Source organism: Dufourea novaeangliae, unplaced genomic scaffold (genome assembly GCF_001272555.1).
Source record: "Dufourea novaeangliae isolate 0120121106 unplaced genomic scaffold, ASM127255v1 scaffold295, whole genome shotgun sequence".
NCBI classification, from domain to species: domain Eukaryota; kingdom Metazoa; phylum Arthropoda; class Insecta; order Hymenoptera; family Halictidae; genus Dufourea; species Dufourea novaeangliae.
Window position 1 is genome coordinate 94,025 of NW_015374168.1, and position 21,046 is coordinate 115,070.

Consider the following 21,046-nt stretch of genomic DNA (forward strand, 5'->3'; position numbering starts at 1 on the left):
CAAAATCCAACAAAATGTGTCGCTCTCTGTTTAAACCAACGCTTCTGAAACAACCAGCCTGTCAAAGATCGATAAGTGGGCTAAAGTTAGTAACAGTAAATAATAATTAATTAATGTATATTTACCATTTGAGAATCTATAAAAATTAAGCATTGAGCAAAGTCTTTAAATAATATAAAGACCAAAGGGAAACAAATGTGAATGTTCAGCAGTATCTGAGGCATCCAAAAACCAAATTGATCAACCCTGCATTGTATGCACTTTTTAATTTTAATATATTAGTTCACATATATTCACTTCACATAAACATTTTATGTATATTCATCCTTATGTATTTACATGTTGTGATATAAATAATAATGGTACCATGTAATTTTTATTTGTTTGTTATCGACAAATTGAAATTGAATGAAAATCAGTTTATGTTACCTTTTATTACATTAATTTGATCAGTTTAGCTTCTGACACACTCATTTACCAGAATAGATCATAGTTATAACAGTTACTGTATTCTGTTATTTTCAGCAAGTTTTTGACATGCCTATTTCACTGTCGTGACTACTAGAAGCTTTCGACTTCCTTTCTGGGTCCATGGCGATTGAGATGAACTCTTCTGAGATCTTTTTGTCGAGTCCTGTGTAAGTTTGCGCCAAATCAACTTGATCCTCACCTATCGAGGACATCCTCTTTAGGGATTCGGTTTTATTTTCGATTTGCCTCTTTCTCTCCATTGTACTTCCGTGTTCCATACTCAAATTACGCTTCTGTTTCGGTCGTGTCTGTAATACAACCGTGTTGTTATTCTGAGAAAATCGGTGAAACCAATAATGACTGCGAACTTCAATATTGCGAGTCAGATGACGAGTATTACATAGAATAAAGGTACCTACAATTTGGGATAAAGGTGGTCCAGTGTATGGCAAGTGTGGAAGCATAGGAATAGTACCATAGGCTGGAGACGGAATTGGTAATGGCCCAGCAGATACGAATCCTCCAGGAAACTTTGCAGGAGGTGCTGGTATTCCATAAGATGACTGTAACAATTTAAAGGCTTACTATTATTCTATAAACAATTTAATTGTCAATTACTGCGTTTTAATTTACCCTTTTAGTGTTATCATTTAAAATGTTGCCAAAGAATGGCATAAGCATAATTTGGAATTTGCAAGTACTTCCAGATCGAATAATGTTTGTCGCTTTGATCATAAAATGTCATGAAAATATTGGCAAGAATCATTCAGGATTTGAGGAAAAGCTCGTGTAGCGCAGCCAGTCTGTGACGGTATAACAAAGGAGCACGAAAAATCAGAAGTGTGAGCGGTATTCGAGAAACAGTTATACTATGCAAGGTGTCCCAGATATACGTTTCAGTACTAAGGCAGCGCTGTCCAACTTACCTCCCGATTATTGGTGTTGCAAAAACGATTTATGTTTGTGTTGATAATACATTCATATACATTACTCAGACTGGGGGGTGAGACTAATCGGACCGTAGCTGGAGGGATCGTTAGGGTCTTTGCTTTTCTTCAAAACAGGCAGAACTTAGGCTTTTTTCCATATCTTGGGCAAATAATAGTGATTGAGGGCATTGTTAAATAAGACGGCTATATGTCTAAATAAGTAGTATTAGTTCGTAAGGGAGGTCTTTTAGGATTCTAAGGGGATGTTATCCAAGCCACTCGAGGTTTTATTGGTGAACTTTCTAAGGATATATCCTACTAACAAGAGTACAGCAAGACCTTCCCTCCTCCGATTTTTTGTATACTTTGTGATTTTGTAGTACCCGGTTAGATATGAAATGTGTGTAAGTGAGAAGGCACAACGCTCAAGCGTTTTTGAAAAAAATCAGTAAATATGTTTCCTTAATTAATCAGACGTAAATATATTTTTCGTTGGTGCATCAATACTGATCGTGGTCTACTAATATATGTAGTACACTAATTAGTTAATAATTTGAGTATTTTGCCAGAACTAGTGCCATCTGGCAATCTCACTGTTTGTCTGGTGCAAATGTTTCTTGCCACTATTTCCATAGCATGTTACGGCTGGAGGGACAAACACTATGCGAATCTGAATCACTTGATCCTTAAGCAGAAATTATATTTGCCGGTATTCTTATAGTATTTTATGGTTAAAGTTGCTAACATTATCCAATTAGCGGATTCGAGGCTCGCGTCATTCAAAGGGAATTCAAGGAGCAGCAAGATTAATTCTCCTGTCGCAGAAACACGTGCACGGAGCTCATGTATCTCCGATATGTAAGCACTGAGATCGTTCAGAGCAACGACGAGTTTCTCTCGATAGTCCAACTTTCTAACTCGCGAGTCACTGACCTATCCTTACCTGCGGCTGGTAGGGGTCGATAGGACAGGTGAGTTGGAGAAGAAGATTGGTCCTCACCTGGATCATTGGATGAATTGGCAGCATCGGTTGCATCACGTAGATCGGCTGGCTTTTCGGTAGGTGGTTCTGAGCCGTGATCCACTGGTGAACAATGTTGCGAGTTTTCAGTCGACCGTCGCTGGACACTTCGTCACCGTTGCTCGTCTTAAGGCATCCGCAGAGCTTCGGGGTCAAGGTCAGACAACTGTAGCCGGAGACTATTAGCTCAGCTACACTGGTTAAAAGCAGGCCTATGCTTGCCAGCAGACTTGCCCAGCCACCCTCTACTTCGTCCACGTCCCCATTTTCATTCTGCAATTTGTGTAACTTTCATTCTATCAGAAATTCGAAGTCAGGTTTTATATTTCCCGCGAAAAACAGGCGTTGAAACCTGTGCAATTCTTGCAATAAGCAGTAAAAACACGTGCTGCTCTAATACCTGATACGCCAGATTTCGGAAACATTGCCAACGTTACCAATTGTATTAGAGCTGCACGCGCTTCTTTGTCACTTATTGCAACGGCGGTACAGGATTCAAATCCTATCCCCAGTGATGCATAGATAAACCTATCGGACACAGAACTTTGCTTTTCGTTAATCAAGTCTGCTATTGTAAGAATGTCTCAAATAAAAAGATTCATGCTGCCTAGGTTCGATGAAAACAAAAGTGATGGAAATGCAAGAATCCACGAATGACAACACAATGTACAAATGCGCTAGTCTTCAGAAATATCGCTAACGTTACCAACTATCCTGCAGATGTTTACACAACAGCAACGAAAAGATGCATTGTTCGAGGTACTTTTTTCAATTCGTCTTTCTTCAATAAACAGAATTAATTTTCTAGTAGAATAGATATCGTTTCGCAGTGAGTCAAACTTTTCTAACGAAGATTCTGATGACACATTCTGTTGTCACTTTGAAGAATATACGACAGTGGTTCTGAAAACATTTCTGCGCAAAATTTGTCAACGTTGTCTACCGTCTTTCCTGTCCACCCTCACTCTATTGACAGTCTATAACCTACCGATCGGCTACTCGACTACATACGTCGAACCGTGCGACTCGCATCGGACGCCACAGTATAACGATCCCCGTTCAAAATTAAAATAAAAAATGTTTTTTAGGGAACTTTTTTCTATGAAAAATTGTTGGCCACACTTCTGTCCGCTATGAACATATTAAAAAACAATTAAATGTTGCAATCGTCAATAGTTACATGGAGACGGAAAACGTAGTCGAAAATAATTTCATATACATTTTCCTGTTTTATATATTCTAGTTCATTTGTAATTAAAGTTTTTGTTTATAATATCAATCAACAGTATTATAAGAATAAAATGGGTAAGTTGATTATGGAATAGTGCCTTAATTATAGAAGATATGGGTATATTTCGTAATGGATTTTTGATTAAGGTTTTCTTTAAATATGTCAAAAAATGTATTTCCAGTTTTTTAGTACAATGACTTTAAATTATGTATACTTTAATTCTATATTTCTTATTCTTTTTTTGCGCAAATTAGTTTTTTTTTGTGTTTTTAGATATATTCACGTACAGCTAATGTTTTGAAGTCTGGTGTGTTGTGTACAAGTCCGTAAAAGTTAATGTTTTGATAAACCACATTTGTACAAAGTTTTTATTGAAGAATGACTGTAAAGAATCTGTTTCCAAACTTGCTGCATGTATTCACATAGATTTAAATAGAAGATGGGAAAAATCTTGCAGGAAATTGCAAAAATTTAAAGCTGCAAGCCATGATTGGCTCTTAATCTTTTTTCTACATACTGTTTTATTGTCCTCGTTAAATTTCATTTCATAAAAACAACAATATTTTATGTTAACCCACAATAAAATTAGTAAATATATAAAAGAATTTTTCATTTGTATACTTATAAAATAGTCCCAATTTTTGTATTTAACCACAAATTATTCCAATATACATATATAAAACCGATTTAAAATGATTAAAAATAAAACCATGCTGTGTATCCAAAAAAACTTGTAATAAAGTTCATTTATACAAAATTAATTGTAAAGATAACTAGAATACGGGTATATACGTGCATTAAAAAAGAAGGATAAGTTTATACGTGAAGAAAAACGATTTATTAATTTTGATCGATATTTCTCTATTTCGTTACACTGTGGGACGGTGCGAGCGTTCGAATGTTTCGGAAACCCGACCGAGACCGAAATTTTGGATATCCGAGGTTAGGCCGTATGTTTAGGCCTTAGGCGATATGTTTATAGAAATAGATTAGAATACAGATTTCTTTGGTGCGTTAATTTTGTCCCGCTAGATTGCTGACATATTATACTGTGCGATGGTTTACCATTTACAAAAAAAATGATAAGGGTTTAAATTACTAGAAACTACTTGAAAATGAAGTAAAATGTATTTGATCAAATCCAAATTCGCTTGATTCAGATTTTTTAACGATCTACTATTTCTGAAACGTCCAAACAAAATATTACCCACCGGGTTTCGAACTTAGGGTCTTCCAGACGGTAGTTCAGGACGCAAGAAGCTGTACTACTAACAAAGTTGAGCTTGTCTCTCTTCTCTAGTGAAGGGTAAGCAAATACTGAAAGTGTTTAACCTATAAAGGCGGTTTTTATAAGAACGGTAGCAACTAGACTTATAAAAAATACCGTTCATCCCGATCGTAGACTTCCCACACTAGAATTAGTACTGTCATCTTATTGTTAGTGTTGATGGATTACCTTTAGACAACTTTTGGTCATACTTGATGGTTGAGATTTTGTCTCTGAATATACTTTCATATACTAAGAAGGTCTTGCTAATCCATTCAGTGAGATAAAATGGAGATTGCAGAAAATCTTTTGGTAAGAAAAAGACAACAAAAGAAGAGGTTCGTGATAGCACTACGGTGAGTACAAAAGACTATATGTATGTATACATATCTCAACTTCTTGAATTAGTAGATAAGTTCGTCGGAAGGGGGAAGTGTTCTAACGAAGTACGAACCAGACATTCTATTGGGGTCTAGAGATGAAGCAATCCGTGAGGATTTCACGATGGCGTACACTGACCGCGTTTTAGCCCTGGCATTGGTAACTTTCTCCCGGGTCAGACGGTTTCAGCGACGCTATTGAGGCCGGTCTGCTTCGCCGAAACTCGTCAATTCGATCAACAAACGAGTATTAAATCGGGGTCATTGGTACTATCGACTAACGATGGAATGTGTCCTTCCGCCAAGACTCTCGTTAATCGTCCCGGGACAATGCAATTCTTGTCTTATTCGTAATGTCAGCTGCATTTGTTTCTAGGATTCTTCTAGAACTCTTTACTGGAGGATCTGTATATTGTTGTTTTGTTTGTTTTCTGTTACGTCATAAATTGTAACAGAGATTAGGAGGGTAAAGAAAAGGTCAATATTCTACTGTTTCTTTACAACTTTGTAGACAAGATTGAAATGTAGTGGGGTCGCTGGTGACCCCACAGTGTCGCTAGTAACTAGCTTATTAACTAGTAAACTAGCTTATTTAGGCCAGACAAGAAAACCAGCGTGTCTTAAAGAAGTATGACAATACAATCGTTGGCTTGCTTCGAATGCCAGCTTCATTTATGCTGGAATGCATTGTTAGAGGTTCTGTTCATTGAACCAGGTGCCCACTGACGACTTTATCCGTTAACAGTCTCCTGGCTTTGATTTTCAACAGGCTCGCATAACTACGCACCGTCAATTTTTCTCTTTATATTTTTACCGCTAACCCGAATCTTAACTATTACATACTTGAATATACATATCAAATTATTTTAGCAGATTAACATATTATTTCTATCGGAACAATATTTCGAACGACCCATGTATTATTTTGAAGCAGTAATATGTTACTTTAGAGGATTAACGTATTGTACCTATTATCTTCGAGAACGAAAATCAATGTACCATTCCGGGAGAAGAATCAGAAAAGAGCTGATAAAGCATTACGTACCCGTACCGTGAGTAAAGTCACTTCCGGAGTCCTCTGGGAGTCCCTGACGATAGCTGTCAAGGCTGTGATGGCGGCCATGTTCGAGAGGGCAAGGGCAATCAGGCTGGCGGCGAGGTAAGCCGTCGAAAAATTGGAATTAGTTTTGCTCGAGGATGTCGCGAGGGTCGCAACAACACCCAGCGCACCTGCGACAAGGGCACCCACACCTGCCCACAGTCCCGCACCTGAACCGCCCAAAGAGGCGCCGTGCACTAATACCAGAATACCGAACACCACCAACACTATACCTGCGCACGGTCAATTCACTTTATTTTAATCACTTAACAAGTAGTAAATTATGCCCAGAATATGTGTTATATGCAAGTTTTTTATAGCTACTAAAATTCACCTAGACTTCCCTCAGAAGTTTCGGACCAGTTACTGCATAAATAGTCAACCAGAGATTTTTAATGAAAAATACGTAGGTATGTAGTATATAATTAAATGACGCTTCCAGAAAAAATAAGATGTTAAGTATTTTTTGTTGTGCCAGTGCAAATATAATATCTACTAACAATACTATATGATTATAAATAAAAACCTCTTTCTATTTCACGTGTATTAACATATTTTTAAATCCACGGTTCCGTAATTTTCAAGACACAGATACCCGTGTATATGGAAAGAAAGAAAGTAACAATATTTAGTTCCGTTTATAATTTTTCAATCACAGGTCACAGGCATCACACCATAGACCTTCATACAAAACTTACAACTACTTGAACTACCAACACACATCTAGTCACGCATACGAAAAAAACAGTCATACTCAACGCAACAATAATATGTAGTAAGAAAATTTTTGCAACAATCAAACCAGAGCGATATCATCTGCGTGAAAAACTGCATGATAATAACAACAATTATGATGATTATGACGACAACGACGACGACAACAATTAGAGCACCATAGCAAAGCTGAAGCATCAAAAATACTAGGGAGACAAGGCAGACCGTATAGGACTTGTACATTATGAAGATCTATGCTTCATAAGTTTTTCACGCAACGAACTATTCAATGAATTTCAATAATAAAAAACAAAATAACAGATCCCATATAAAATTAATTATAATTATAAATTAGCCGTTGTTGTAGTTGAACATTAAATCACGATGAATCGCTCCATGGTGATTCTCTCCGGTATGCAAGCCTGCGGAAAGGGTTACAAAAGTATGACTTTCTAAAGTGAAATGTTTTCACTTTTACGCCGATTTCTATGCACTTTGGAGAAATGTCTGGTCAGCCTGCATACAATAGAAACTTCGTTTCTTCGTTATTTACAGATACTCAAAAGTGTTCAGTCATTCATCGACATATGTACGTATAGAAAATCATTCCAGTTTAGCTCGGCAATATTCAAACATGCATTAAAGTAAAGTGACTGATATTTGAAAAGAACTCAAATGAACAAGGTGAATCGTGGTTCTTTCATAAAAAATCATTGCTCGAATATAAGTTTAAGGAATACAAGGTGTCTTTTCTAAACAAACAAAAAGAAAGAAAACTGTGCAAGGATTTCTATTTTGTTTTCGGAAGATCTATTTCCTGAAAAAACTTTACGAAAATTTACTCACCGAGTAGCAACTGGCCGCAGGAAGTGAACATAAGTAAATTCGAGTCATCTTTCAGCTGTTCGCACCTGAGTCTAGTCGCTTCGCCTGGATGCTGATGCGGCTGGTGCTGTTGTTGCCGTTGCAATTTTTCGGAAATAAGAATCTCCTTCGAGTGTTTCGATTCTAAACAACTCTCGGGTTTCGATTCGGAGATGCTCGAATCCTTTGAGTTCTTTGAATTACTCGAATCTTGGCTTCTTACCGTCAAGTCGAGCGCAATCGCCGCATTCTCCATGTTTCTTCACTCGGAAAACCCTTCAGTACATCACTATATGTATTTCCTTCTTCTTATACTCGGTTCCGGTTTCCGGTCGTTGAACGTTCAAACAACGTTTTGTTATGTAATATCACTTTTCATCAATATCCTTCAACTACCACTCTCTTAAACACTGACTGAAGTGGAAGATTCAGATGAATTTCTTACTGGTTATCATAAGGTGTGTCAGGTATCTAGTGAGTGTGTTTAATTTTCTCGTAATAATTCTTCTCTTTGCTTGTAGCTGACAATCAATTCTCTGTTTCTTCTCTCTTAGAAATTACGAAAAACTTCTTCAAATGAAAGATGTAGATAAAATTATTGAAACGAAACGCGATAACTTTTCTCTTTGTAATAACGTATACGTATATTGTTTAGATGAATAAAGTTTGGTTGTAAAGTTCGTGTATAATTGTTGATCAACGTTTTCATGAAGATTCAATGATTTCTTTAGCTACCTTGTAGATTCAAAGTGCTATTCGGTGAAGGTGAATAGACGGCATAATCCGTTCAATCCCAACAATCTGTAAATTAAACGATCAACAATTGCATTAATAGTCGGTTAACGGGGTCCAAATTTAAGACACATATTAATCCATTTTTTCTCAGTACGGCATTAAAAAAAAAGTAACAAAGATTGAAATCCAAAAGAAAAAAAGTCCAAAGATCGACAGAGACATCTAATAATCGGAAAGTTTTTCTTAATTTTTCGGAATGTTTGAATTTCAGTTGTTGCAAAATTGACCCCGTTATGTCTACTAGCCGACGAAAATACGACGTGATGCTCAATGTCTGTAAATCAAGTACAGTTAAGACACAGCCGGCTTGGAAAAATTCTACGGTGGAACGTGCGCACTGACCTTGAAAAGTAACTTATCTTTGTTCCGTGCACAATATTTTTATAAATAAATTTGACTGTTAAAAAAGTTTAGAAAGTTCGGACCATAATATGAACTAGACCAGATAAATGTTTGAAGTAGTCTTTTTGAGCTGATGTGAATTTCTTTGATACAGCATCGCTAGTAAAAGACATTTAATGAAAAATTCAGACTATTTTAAATGGCGTCTGAATTTGTACTGGAGTTGTTCTATGGACAACATTTTTAATAAAAAATCAGATTTTTATGAGACTTCAAGTTGAAGCGCTCACTGCGACTGTTAGTGCACCACAACTAATTATGTAAGTGTTCATTGGGTCTGATACCTTCTTATTTCTTTTTCATCCATATTTTCGTATTTCCTCGTTCATACACCTATGTATGTATATTTATTATTGGAAACCGTAACACATGACATATACTTTTACATCTACATCTACCCGCAAAATAAACAATGTAATATAAAAGTATAGAGAAATACATAATGTTAGCGATGTCCTATAGATAACTTTATTTCAATAACTTATAACGATATTTTGTGTTTTATATGTAATTGATTTACGTTTCTCATACACCAAACAGTGATTTCTGCTGATTTATTTGATTACTTTCATTTTAACAATGGAACTACTAGCGTTAGACATATAGTTATCAAAATTAAATTATGGGATAGGTATATTAATACCTGTAACGTACAAAATATTTTACTGTAATATAATACAAAAAGCATGATAAATTCAAGATCAGCATAAATTCCGGAGTAGATGGTTTCATGATTTCAATAACTATAAAATAAACAAATTTGAAACTCGTCAGTTTATCGAATTTATTAGTTCCTAGCAGCGTTCTGTGATTTATTTCCCTAAATTTCAATGCACCGTTCATGATTTTTGTGCGAATATTTTATCAAACAAATACCAGACAGATTTTTGTAAATAAATTTATGGATCTCAATGAAATAAAATAAACGAATGATAATCTTATGGGAAAACGGGTTTCGTGCACACGGATGAAGAATCCCGACTGAACACGTCGCTAACAACACTAAATACAACGATTGTTACAGTAGTAAGTACAGGTTGCAAGCGCAGGATTCGGCCGTTTACATCTTTTGAAACGGTGTTTGCGCACGGTGACGATTAAAAATTCCATGCGGGAATCAGCAGTTCACAGTTATGTCATTAGCTGCACGTTCTTTTCTTTTTACCAAGAGTTAGTTTAGCAATTTTTTGAAATTTTCTTTACATATTAATGTCAGTATTATCCCAGTAACAAATTAATTATACATAAAATTGCATTCTCATGGAGATCTATCATTGAATGTACTATAATTGTTAAGCATTAACAATAATAATTCATATACTGAACTAATATAACTTGTTTGCCAAGTTTCGTTATCAAGACTACAACAATTTAGAAATTCATAATTAATTTATCTTTGAATGATTTACCTATATGCGTCTCTTATTGAATAATCTCGCGGTCTACATTTTTATTATTATTCATTTATTGTTATTGCATTTTAAGATAAATTTCAACATTTCAGAAATGACATAAACCAGAAATAAAGAATTTGGCTTGTTTTTCGGGCAATTTTTTCATAGTTCTTTCAACACACTGTATTCATTCTCCATTGAGTAATATTCATTTATTATTCGTTGAATCTGCTTATTGTGCGAAAAATAATCTTTATTCTAAATTGTAGAAAGAATTACGCGAATATCAAATCTATAATTATATATGAATATAATTTCGCATTCCGAAGCATACCTAATAATTTCATATTAACACACAGTCACACTAAAAGAAATAGTGATACTCTTAATTCAATAAACACTTTCTAAACCGCCAAAAAAATTGTTTGTCTACCAAATTGATCTATTACCACAAAAGTAATAATGACAACTTTACTGAACAGCAAAGTAAGTACAGAATGTCACCAATACAAAAAAGTTTGAGCGCATCTGGCGACAAATTTGTTCACATGGCCATGCCATAATTAATTCGGCAGTTTGTTGAACCCATAACAAATTAATCTTCCAAAGTAACTCGATCGCCCTCCATGATTGTATTGTTATTGTAATAATAATGAAAAAATCGTTCTTGAAATGCAAAAAGAAAAAAGTAGTAGAATTACGATTCTTCGTCGGGATAAAATGCGAAGGAGTAGAATGACGAGAAATCAAAAAGAGTTTCGTGAGTGAATATGATCGAGAAGTTCGACGAGTCTTTCTGCGGTTTCTTTGTGAATCCTACTTGCGAAGAAACCGAGAAATATTTTGAACGAACGTAAGAGTATTTACCAGATCGACGTTTGCCACTGTTGTCTATCGCTTTCGTTGGTCACATGTCCCACGGAGGGATCGAGAGCACTTCACGGATCGGGTATTATGCACTATGCTGCGTCGTTGGTTGGACGAATGATCGGTCTCGACGCGGCGATCGAGAAATTTCGAGGATATTGTTGCGCGACGACCGACCTGTCTAGTATGCGATCAGTGACTGGATCGTTCCGAGAGGTACAGGTTGCGACTCTCTTTAGACCTTTCTCCGTCCTTCTTCGTTGCAAAACGTAACTGCCCCCCTCTCTCCCCTTCGCCCCTCCCTAACAAAGCTAGGAGAATTTCATTTGAATAATTCACGAGCGGGAAGAAGAATCTAACAATAAATATAACCCGAAAAATTCCACCATGAAATAACAATTATTTCCAAGGGCACAATTTTATTTGAATTTTGTACGATTTGAATGAAGTACGAATTATTGTTCGAATAACTAATACATCTCGTTATTATCGATTAATCGGTAATTATTAAAAGTTTGACCTTCTCACCGATTTTAATGACCTCGAAAGATGTTGTGAAGGTCATCATTCTGAATACCTTTTTCCTACACATGTTACTGCCGCTCGGCCTTACTTTCCGAGATTTACGCATAAATAATTTCAATAATACATATTGTATTTTGTACGCCATGTCTTTGTTTGGCAGGGACTATTCTGCATAATACAGCTGTCGTAAGAACTTGAGCACACAGTGTGTGTGTGCGGGGGAAAGGTTCCCAGCTACACACACCATGTGCAAAAAATTCCACCACGCACCACCCAGTGTTAACCATGTCCACAATACCCCCAAACGCAAGATTAGTTATTAACATCTAAATAAACAAAAAGGAAAAGGTTTCTTCGTCTGATCCCAGAGCACATCGTGTATATGCTTGTACATATTTGGTAGGATGTTTGGTGCGTGATTAACAGTGGGTGGTGAATTAAACAGGCCATACGTTGCGATGTTTACCTCGTGGCCTAGCCTCGCGAGGTGGTCTTACATTAGGGGAGCTGGGTCTCCCGAAACCTCCTTGTAATCTGTAGCGGGATAGTGAGCCGTGCCGAATGCACTGGCATGAGTGAAAAGGCTGAGAGAGAGTCACAGAGGGTGAGGCGTTCAACGCGATCTCATAATAGTCATTTACTCTTAGTGTTTGGAATAATTTTCTCCATACCATTGTATATTAGTTAAAAAGAATGATCCTTTACAATTAAAATGAAATAAAGATTAAGTTCGTATCTTTAATAATTGCAGTGATATATATTCTTTTGTAAAGCAAGTTTTCGTAAAGATCGGTGATAAATGCAAAATTTGAGGGTTGGCATCTTTCAAACAATTTCAAAATCAACGAAATTATAACTTAAACCCCTCCTATTTTGGCATGGACTATATTTCAATTTGACCAAAATCCCAAACATCGGTACAAAAGTGATCTGCTTGGCGTGGAATTATACATATACCCATATACATACATATGAATTCGCCTGAAGATGAACTTTCCCTCTTTCTAGTGCAACCCTTATAACCGCTTTCGAGTAATTTGTCGGCCGTTTAGGAGAATCACCACTTTCATTTTAAACGTATGTACTTACTTGGATATTCCACGATCGATGGACCAGAATTTTCATATAAGTAATGATGCATTTATTGTTCAATTTTAAACACACACACACACACACACACACACACACACACATCATATTACACGTCAATGGATTCATATCTACAGAAATTCATAGTTTCAGAAATATAAGTCCGAGAATGAATGTCATATAGATAAATACATATTTAGATATTTACGTAATCCCTTTATTCAATTCAACAGACACTGAAAACATTTGAAAAATTTTATTGTAGTATCATTTTATTTTGATATACATACTCATGTTGCTGTAAATGTTAAGTTATAAATATAATCGTTGTTTAATAATTTGCAATAAAATAACTCTTATGCCACGTGAACGTTCATTAAACGAACAATATCTTAGAAGTTTCTGTATATCTCGATTTGCATTTGTTATAAACAATAACAATGTACATTATAAAACAGCTGGTAGAATGTTTTAACAATATCCCTCAGAGAGGTAATTGTTGTAACAATTACGTAATACGGAATGCAGGCGACAGTGTAAGGAGAGATTTACCTACGTGATTTCTTGGCTTTGCTTCGAGAATGATCTTGCCCAGGTAGTGAATGCAGGGTTTTGTGAAGGATATACCGATTTCGTTGACGGTCCTCACGTTTGTCCAGTAAACGCTATAAACAGAAAGCAACAATACACTCTCGAGTGACGAAACCTTGTTGTTTTAGCATCTGTTTGAGGAAGAAGATGAACATTTTTTTAAATTAACCATAACTGAGAAGAAAACTTATCTCTACGGTTACAATGTGAAGACGAAACAGCAATCGAGCCACTGGGTTTCACATTTGAGCGACAGGTGTGTTCTTTCTTCGGACGTGGCTCACCTTCCTTCACCCACTGGCACGATTGCTGCTTCGTCTCCGCATCGTGAATATAGACCTATGTTTTGTCCTCAGTTATGATTACATAATTTTAAGAAATTTTCATCTTCTTCCCTTGCCTGAACTAATGCTAAAAGAACGACGTACCGCTACGCGAGAGACAATAATTAAGAAATTGCAAAAGGCACTAGACTTGATTTCGGCTTCCGCTTATCACATAGTTTCTGACAATTGGACAAAAATTTCAAAGATATACAGTAATACAATAAATGATTTATACAGAAAGTCCCCGAACTTTTTGATTAAACTTAATCTACATGTATAAAATAAAACTAATTCAATTAGGCGGGTCCTTGAAAATGTGTTCCGTTCATTTACGGAATGTTATAAAATTAAATAAGTATGTGTTTAGTAATTCTTCTTTAGTTCTCCTTGTTTTGTATGATACCAGGATATATTTAATTAGAGGCCAAATTTTCCAATTTGTACGGTAAAATAGACTTCAAACCAGCATCGTTGCCTATAATTAATATCGGTTCGCTTCGTCCTAGGTTTACCACTGCAGACTCAATTTCTTTGTATACAATAGTCGCTTGGATATCTTGTTGAAATTCGACGTGAATTAAAAATAATCTATAAAGAGATATTGAAGTTAGACCAAGAACATTTTACGTATCATCTATGTTATATTTTATCATTGGACACGTTCGAGCTGTAGTGTATGTGGTCCTCACCTATGATACGATCTAGGATCGTTCGTAATTAGTTTCAAGCAGCCACCTCCGTCATAAGACAATCGGTCGTAAAATTCCAAATAATTTGTATCTAACATGGACGATTTATTCTCGATTGTAGCAACATTTCCTAATATTCGAAGAATGTTCTTTTTCGTTTCATACACATACTCCGTTGTTTCCTTCGAATGTGCCTTTTCGTCGTTTTCCTTCTTCGGGTCGGGAAGATTAGGGAAATGAGTGAACCTCAGGTGTGGTACGGCCACTGAAATCTGAGGTTTTTGCAATGACAAGTTGTAAAATGATTTTTTCTCATAGATAGTTTTTCCTTCCACGACACGCACTTCCAACTGCATCTGTCAGAGATATATGTTTTATTGTTGCATTATTACGAAAATTTTGATACATATCTAATGTTTTGTCGAGTAATAAATATATTCTATCATAAACGTCGATAATTCATTGAACAGTGATTAGAAATTTTTGACTGAATAACAATTGCTCAATTTTATAATTAAGGAGAACGTATAATAAAGTAATGTTAATTATGAAATGTTCGTAACCGACTTTCATTACAAAAGAATAATGGTCATTATTTATGACTTTCAATGTTATAAAGGAAATAGTTCCAAGTTATATTATATATTTTTTGAGTATAAGACCTCGGGATGATTAATGTTCCTTTTTTTTATATATTTAAAAAATATTCTATCATGTTTTATCTGAATTGTTCATATTATGTACATAGATTTAAGTTAATTTTCTAAAAAGTTTATTTTTACCTCACCAGAGCGGTAATAAGAACTACCAATTCCACGGCAGAAAGATGTCTCGAACACTTCACCCTCGTAGATGGGTACGTGAATATATAAATAAGGGAATAGTTGAGCCCAGAACATGTTTTCTAGCTCGTAGAATGTTTTCGGTCCGAAGAATTCGTGTGTCCAACCTGAGGCGAAAATGGCAACGGACAAACCTTGTTGGCGTATTTGTTCTAGAGCCTATGATTTATAAGATAATACTTGCATTTCAGACTATCTTATATTGTCACTAAGAGGGTTGATCAACAAAGTAACGTATTGTATGTGATTTGTAAAATATGTTTGAAAAATAGAAAAGTTATCTTCCAGCTTTCTATTGATCATCCAAGATTGCTAATAAGGGCTATAGCCGGATAAGGGGGTCAAACGTGCCCTTAGATCGAATTGAAATTGCGCTAGTCTAGGTATTTGATAGATTACCAAGAAAAAATTAAAAAGCGGCGGCTTCCCAAGCGGAAGCCCAAAAAAATTACATGCTCGCGTGTCGGTCAAACAACACTAATGCAACGATGCAAATTTGGTATTTTTTATTATTTTTCTATAAAACTTTTACCAACGTATTTGTCAGATTTTTCTAATTAAAATGATACCAAATACGGTCCCTTTCTACGTTCGACATTAGATCCTATATTAGAATCGATTCTTGTACTCCGTCACTACCCGGGCTCCAGCCCTGATTTTCGGGTACTATTCAAAACTTTACTGTACTTGGTACCCCCATTGTGACCTTTAAAAAGATTTTTATGACGTAACATTTTAATGTAATGGATTTTTCTACGAATTTTTGTATGTTTATGTACTGCAATAGTTAATATAACGGTACCATCTAATTGTAAGAATAATTTTTATATGTACAACATAATATAAGTATGTAGATAATATAAAATTTAAATATTGAAGAGAAAAAATTCATTTCCTTTTTTTGTAATACCTCATAAATTAATATTTTTCAAGTTTTTATTTTACTGAGAGGTTACAAAGTGAAATTACAAACTAATTAAAAATAAAAAGTAAAATCGGCGCACTGGGATTCAAACAGGGTCTACTGACTCTAGCTCATATTCTTTTTTTAATAGATGTTTATTGGTGGGTATAAGTACAGTCTTAAAATACATTCTGTGTAAAAAGTACCAGGAATTTATCATTTGAAAGATGCTCGTAAAAGATATCGCCACAATTTTTTTTCTGTAAGTTGGTACCACTGTACCGAGTACCACGTGGGAATTTGAGCGCGATCTGTCACTCAGTGTGTTGACAGCAGCTGTTTCTGTTACCCAAACTTTTGAGTGTTCTGCGATTTTTACAATGGACAACTTAGTTGAACAAAGAGTTTGCCTTAAATTTTGTCTTTCAAACGAAATTTCGTGTGCCGAATCACTGAAAATGTTGCAGAAGACCTACGGTGAATCGTGCATGTCAAAAACACAGGCATATGAATAGTATAAAACATTCAAAGAGGGCCGAGAAGTGGTAGTTGATTTGCCTCGTTCTGGTCGACCTGCGACGTGTACGAACGACGAAAACATCGACAAAATCAAGAAGCTGGTGCTCGAAAATCGTCGTATGAGTCTTAGAGAGTTGGCTGAAGAGGTCAACATATCTTTTAAGTCCGTTCATAACATTATGACTGATATTTTGGGCATGAAACGCGTCGCCGCACGACTGGTACCGAAAGAGCTCAATTTTCTCCAAAAACAGCATCGAAAGCAGGTCGCTGAAGACATGATTTCCCGAGCTTCTACGGACCCCACCTTCATGAAATGCATCGTTACTGGCGACGAAAGATGGGTTTACGATTACGACATGCAAACAAGCCAACAGTCTTCGGAATGGCGCCTCGAAAACGAACCAAAACCCAAAAAACCGCGTCAAAGTCGCTCGAAAATCAAGGTCATGCTCACAGTTTTCTTTGATTATCGTGGGTTGGTGCACTCCGAATTTCTTCCAAAGGGACAAACGGTGAATAAGGAATACTATTTAGGCGTCATGAGACGTTTGAGCGAGAATATCCGCCGAAAACGGTCAGATTTGTGGAAGGACAATTCATGGATTTTGCACCACGATAATGCATCATCGCACAAAGCGATCGTTGTGCAAGAGTTTTTGGCTAAAAACTCAACGAATGTTATCGACCAAGCACCGTACTCGCCTGATATGGCACCGTGTGACTTTTTCCTGTTTCCGAAGCTAAAATTACCACTTCGAGAAAGGCGTTTTGAGTCAATTGAGGCCATAAAAGAAAATTCGCTGAAGGAGCTGAAGGCCACACCTCAATCAGCCTACGAACAATGTATGAAGGATTGGGTCAAGCGCTGGCATAGTTGTATTGCACTCGATGGGGCCTACTTTGAAGGCGACAAAATAAATTTTAATGAATAAATCAATTTTTTGTATTTTATTTAATAATTCCGGGTACTTTTTACACAGAATGTATATAAGACACCAAAATCATGATATAAAAAAAGCCATATGTACAATCACATAATTTGTACCTACTTGATCGAAGACCTCGATACTACTAGATAATCGACATTGTTAGAGGTAACTTTGTATAAAGCAATTTAGGAGTTGAAAACATTAACAGATTGTACAATCTACATATATCACAGTTAGCTGAACTAAGTGACATTGGGAAAAACAACGCAAATGGATGACAAACCCCTGAACCGATCTTAAGTATTATGACTAAACTTACAGCTAGAAAGATAGAAACTAAACTTACATACTAAGGGAAACTATTTAGAAAGGAGCGGCCATAGCTCTTAAAAAATATAGGTACCCTGATAACCAGTTGTGTACAAGTTTCAAACAAATAGCCAGCAAAATAATGATAAAAGTTGTCTAAGACACCATAACCCTCTGCTTCCGCATTTCGCTTGGGTTTTGCAGGCAATGCCAGCTGACAAAATGGTAAAGCAAATTGGGGGAAAAAAGGGAACAGAGTCTGCACGAGCCAATTTGCTACCAATGTGCGCGCAAATTGTTTATAGCACATCTTGCATCAAATCTTGCGTTGGACAAAATTTGGCTTTGCAAGTTTGGCTGACTAGATACTTATATAATAAAGAAAATACAAAAGTTTAAAGTATAAGTTACCTTTTTCGCGGAAAAAACGTCGACAATATGAGTTCTTGATTTTACGAAACTACGACGCACTTTACCAAAAATTGCAAAAAATTAAGGACACTAACAATAATACATATATCGTTACTGTTATAATATAAATCTAGTTGCTTTAAAACTTCAGTAAGAGACCCGGATTTTTCATCATTTTATTGTTTCTAATTTTTGCAATTAGGTTTTTCAACCAAATATCAGAGAAAATTCTGTTAACGCGTACTTATCCCGGCAACTACAATCTATCAGATTTTTTACAGAATTTTTGCACGCCATTAAATAGGAAAAATAGAGGAAAAACTGGTAATCCGAAAGTTCCCTGTCATTACCCTGACTGGTCAAGATAGAAACTTGAAAATTTGTACAGATTATTTTTTCTTGGTAAGCTATCGAATAGGCCGTCACAATTCCAATTCGGTCTAAGGGTACTATTGACTCCCTTATCCGGCTATACTTTTTAATCCCAAGAAATATGCACACTAATATTTATGAAATACCATTGTAAGCAATTATAAACATATTGAAAGATATATCCTTGTCTCAGGTTTAATTCCTACAAATGAGTGACAACATACACTATTGCATAGCGACATAAACACTATGCCTGATATGGTAAGAACTTACAATCATACAGTAATTGTCAAATAATTACATTCACTGTGCTTGTTAAACAAATTGTGAAAGGTCTAATCTTTGTCGAACCATTTCTGTTGGACTGAAAAAGTATTTCCCTTCTATAGAAACACAACAGCTCTGTTGATTCCAAAGTTTTCGCGGGTAATGTATATTATCACACTTACAAATGCTGAATTGAAGCCACCGTCTCCAGGACATCCTCTTCCCCACACGTCCAGTCCCACATAAATGTCCTGAATGTTTCGATTCTCTCTTTTTGCCAGCATACAACTGTTTTCTAACTTCGATCTGGTCCAGTTGTAATTCAAGTAAATACCGTCGCAATTCAAGAAGAAGTCTCTGAAATATAGATAAATAGATAGATAGATAAATAAGATCAACCAACTGCATCTTGCCGTTCATAAATTTGTATGATTATTTTTTCTTGTTTTGTCTTTTTATGTCATTTATCACTGTACTATTTACTTATTTCCAGCCTATTGGTGTACATTAAAGATTACATTATTCTTATTATTAATTTGAATTTAAACAATAAAATAATAAGTATGTAAAATACAATGAAATAGAAACTGTTACACAAAGTAATCAGATCTGTTATATATTATTTACCTAATTGTTTAATCGATACAATTAATTCTCTTCTTCTGATTTTTAAAAAATAATTAATGACACTGCATAACTCCATAGACATTTGCAGTCTAATTAATTGAATAAAAATGTGCCTAATTCTGTTTACAATAATGTAAACTTACATGTTTTTATCATTCAATTCATTTTGCCATTTCAGTTTTCCTTCGTTGACCACACTGTCATACCAAATGATCTCAGCATCTCTAATCTCTGCATGAATACGTTCTGTCAGGTACTTCATAAAGTAGATTAAATTATTTACATGTTCGCTCTTAATTTCATTCTCAACATTCATTAACCAGCCTTCGAACTTGTAAAACTTTGCAATGTGAATTAAAGCTTCTGCAAACCTCCTTGCTGTTTCTTGAGACTCAAGTATAGACTCCCATATGCCTTCTCTTTCTGTTATTATAACACCAAGAACCTTCACTCCATGTTCGTGTGCTGCATTGATCCATCCATGGGGTGGTATAGTTATGAAATGATGACTGAAGTAGACAAATGTATCAATAACACTCCAGTGATAGAATAGATAAGAGTTATGAGATTCTGTACCATGTATAAACCTAGAAAGATAATTGTATACCTTAAAAAAAATGTTTATTTCATAATTTCAGTAAATATTACCTGTCATCTAAGTAACCACCTTTCATATCATGGCAGAGCAACGTTTTAGGCTGACTGTCTTTGTTCACTTTTTCTAAATTTATTTTCTGATTATTTACATCGATACCACAATACATATATTCTGTTGACTCTCGTAATTCCTTAATGTATGGCCATGGATTTAGATTATCCACATTATTATATAATTCCTTCAAACTGTTAAAAGGTTGTGTTTCTATAATTTCAGTCTCCATCTCTGCCATTTACACTGCTTCAAGAGCGACTTTGAACTAATTTTCATCGACTAGATTCACACAAAGGATTTCCTTTTCATTTACATCACCAGAAGAATTATGACAATGAAGAATATCAACAGTGATAATAGTGTTTCAGGATATCACTGATTGCACGAGTTTTTCATAGTATTATCTGTCAGCTCTTAATGTGGATAACATAGCAGTAGCACATGCATTCTGTTATTTATCAAGAATAAAATGGACACAATAACATAGCTATTTATGTAGAATATAATGAACTTGAATGTAATTATTATTATTGTTCAATGTTCATGTAAGTATTTAC

General features: G+C 35.5%; 2 protein-coding genes across 2 annotated transcripts; both read right to left on the reverse strand.

Annotated features, from left to right (window-relative positions):
* Positions 1–521: 521 nt before the first annotated feature.
* On the reverse strand, positions 522–8,232 carry LOC107192020. Its single transcript, XM_015581194.1, has 5 exons — positions 7,959–8,232; positions 6,345–6,631; positions 2,401–2,694; positions 891–1,034; positions 522–779 (listed from the first exon to the last, which is right to left on the reverse strand). Exons 1-5 carry the CDS (start codon positions 8,230–8,232, stop codon positions 522–524), a joined length of 1,257 nt encoding a protein of 418 aa, XP_015436680.1.
* A 6,146-nt stretch (positions 8,233–14,378) lies between these two features.
* LOC107192021 (cytosolic endo-beta-N-acetylglucosaminidase) lies at positions 14,379–20,788 on the reverse strand. The gene is made up of 6 exons (XM_015581195.1): positions 20,486–20,788; positions 19,981–20,424; positions 19,393–19,567; positions 15,437–15,655; positions 14,655–15,010; positions 14,379–14,553 (listed from the first exon to the last, which is right to left on the reverse strand). The coding sequence occupies exons 1-6, from the start codon at positions 20,725–20,727 to the stop codon at positions 14,379–14,381; spliced, it is 1,611 nt and encodes a 536-aa protein (XP_015436681.1). The 5' UTR covers positions 20,728–20,788.
* Between the last annotated feature and the right edge of the window lie 258 nt (positions 20,789–21,046).

Coding starts and splice junctions, on each gene's coding strand:
- LOC107192020 (XM_015581194.1), bottom strand. CDS start 8,232: ATGGAGAATGCGGCGATTGCGCTCGACTTGACGGTAAGAAGCCAAGAT. Junction 6,632..7,958: donor CTGCGGCCAGTTGCTACTCG/GTGAGTAAATTT, acceptor GACCGTGCGCAG/GTATAGTGTTGGTGGTGTTC. Junction 780..890: donor GACCACCTTTATCCCAAATT/GTAGGTACCTTT, acceptor GTTGTATTACAG/ACACGACCGAAACAGAAGCG.
- LOC107192021 (XM_015581195.1), bottom strand. CDS start 20,727: ATGGCAGAGATGGAGACTGAAATTATAGAAACACAACCTTTTAACAGT. Junction 19,568..19,980: donor GAATTGAATGATAAAAACAT/GTAAGTTTACAT, acceptor TCTATATTTCAG/AGACTTCTTCTTGAATTGCG. Junction 15,011..15,436: donor CTTATTACCGCTCTGGTGAG/GTAAAAATAAAC, acceptor TATCTCTGACAG/ATGCAGTTGGAAGTGCGTGT.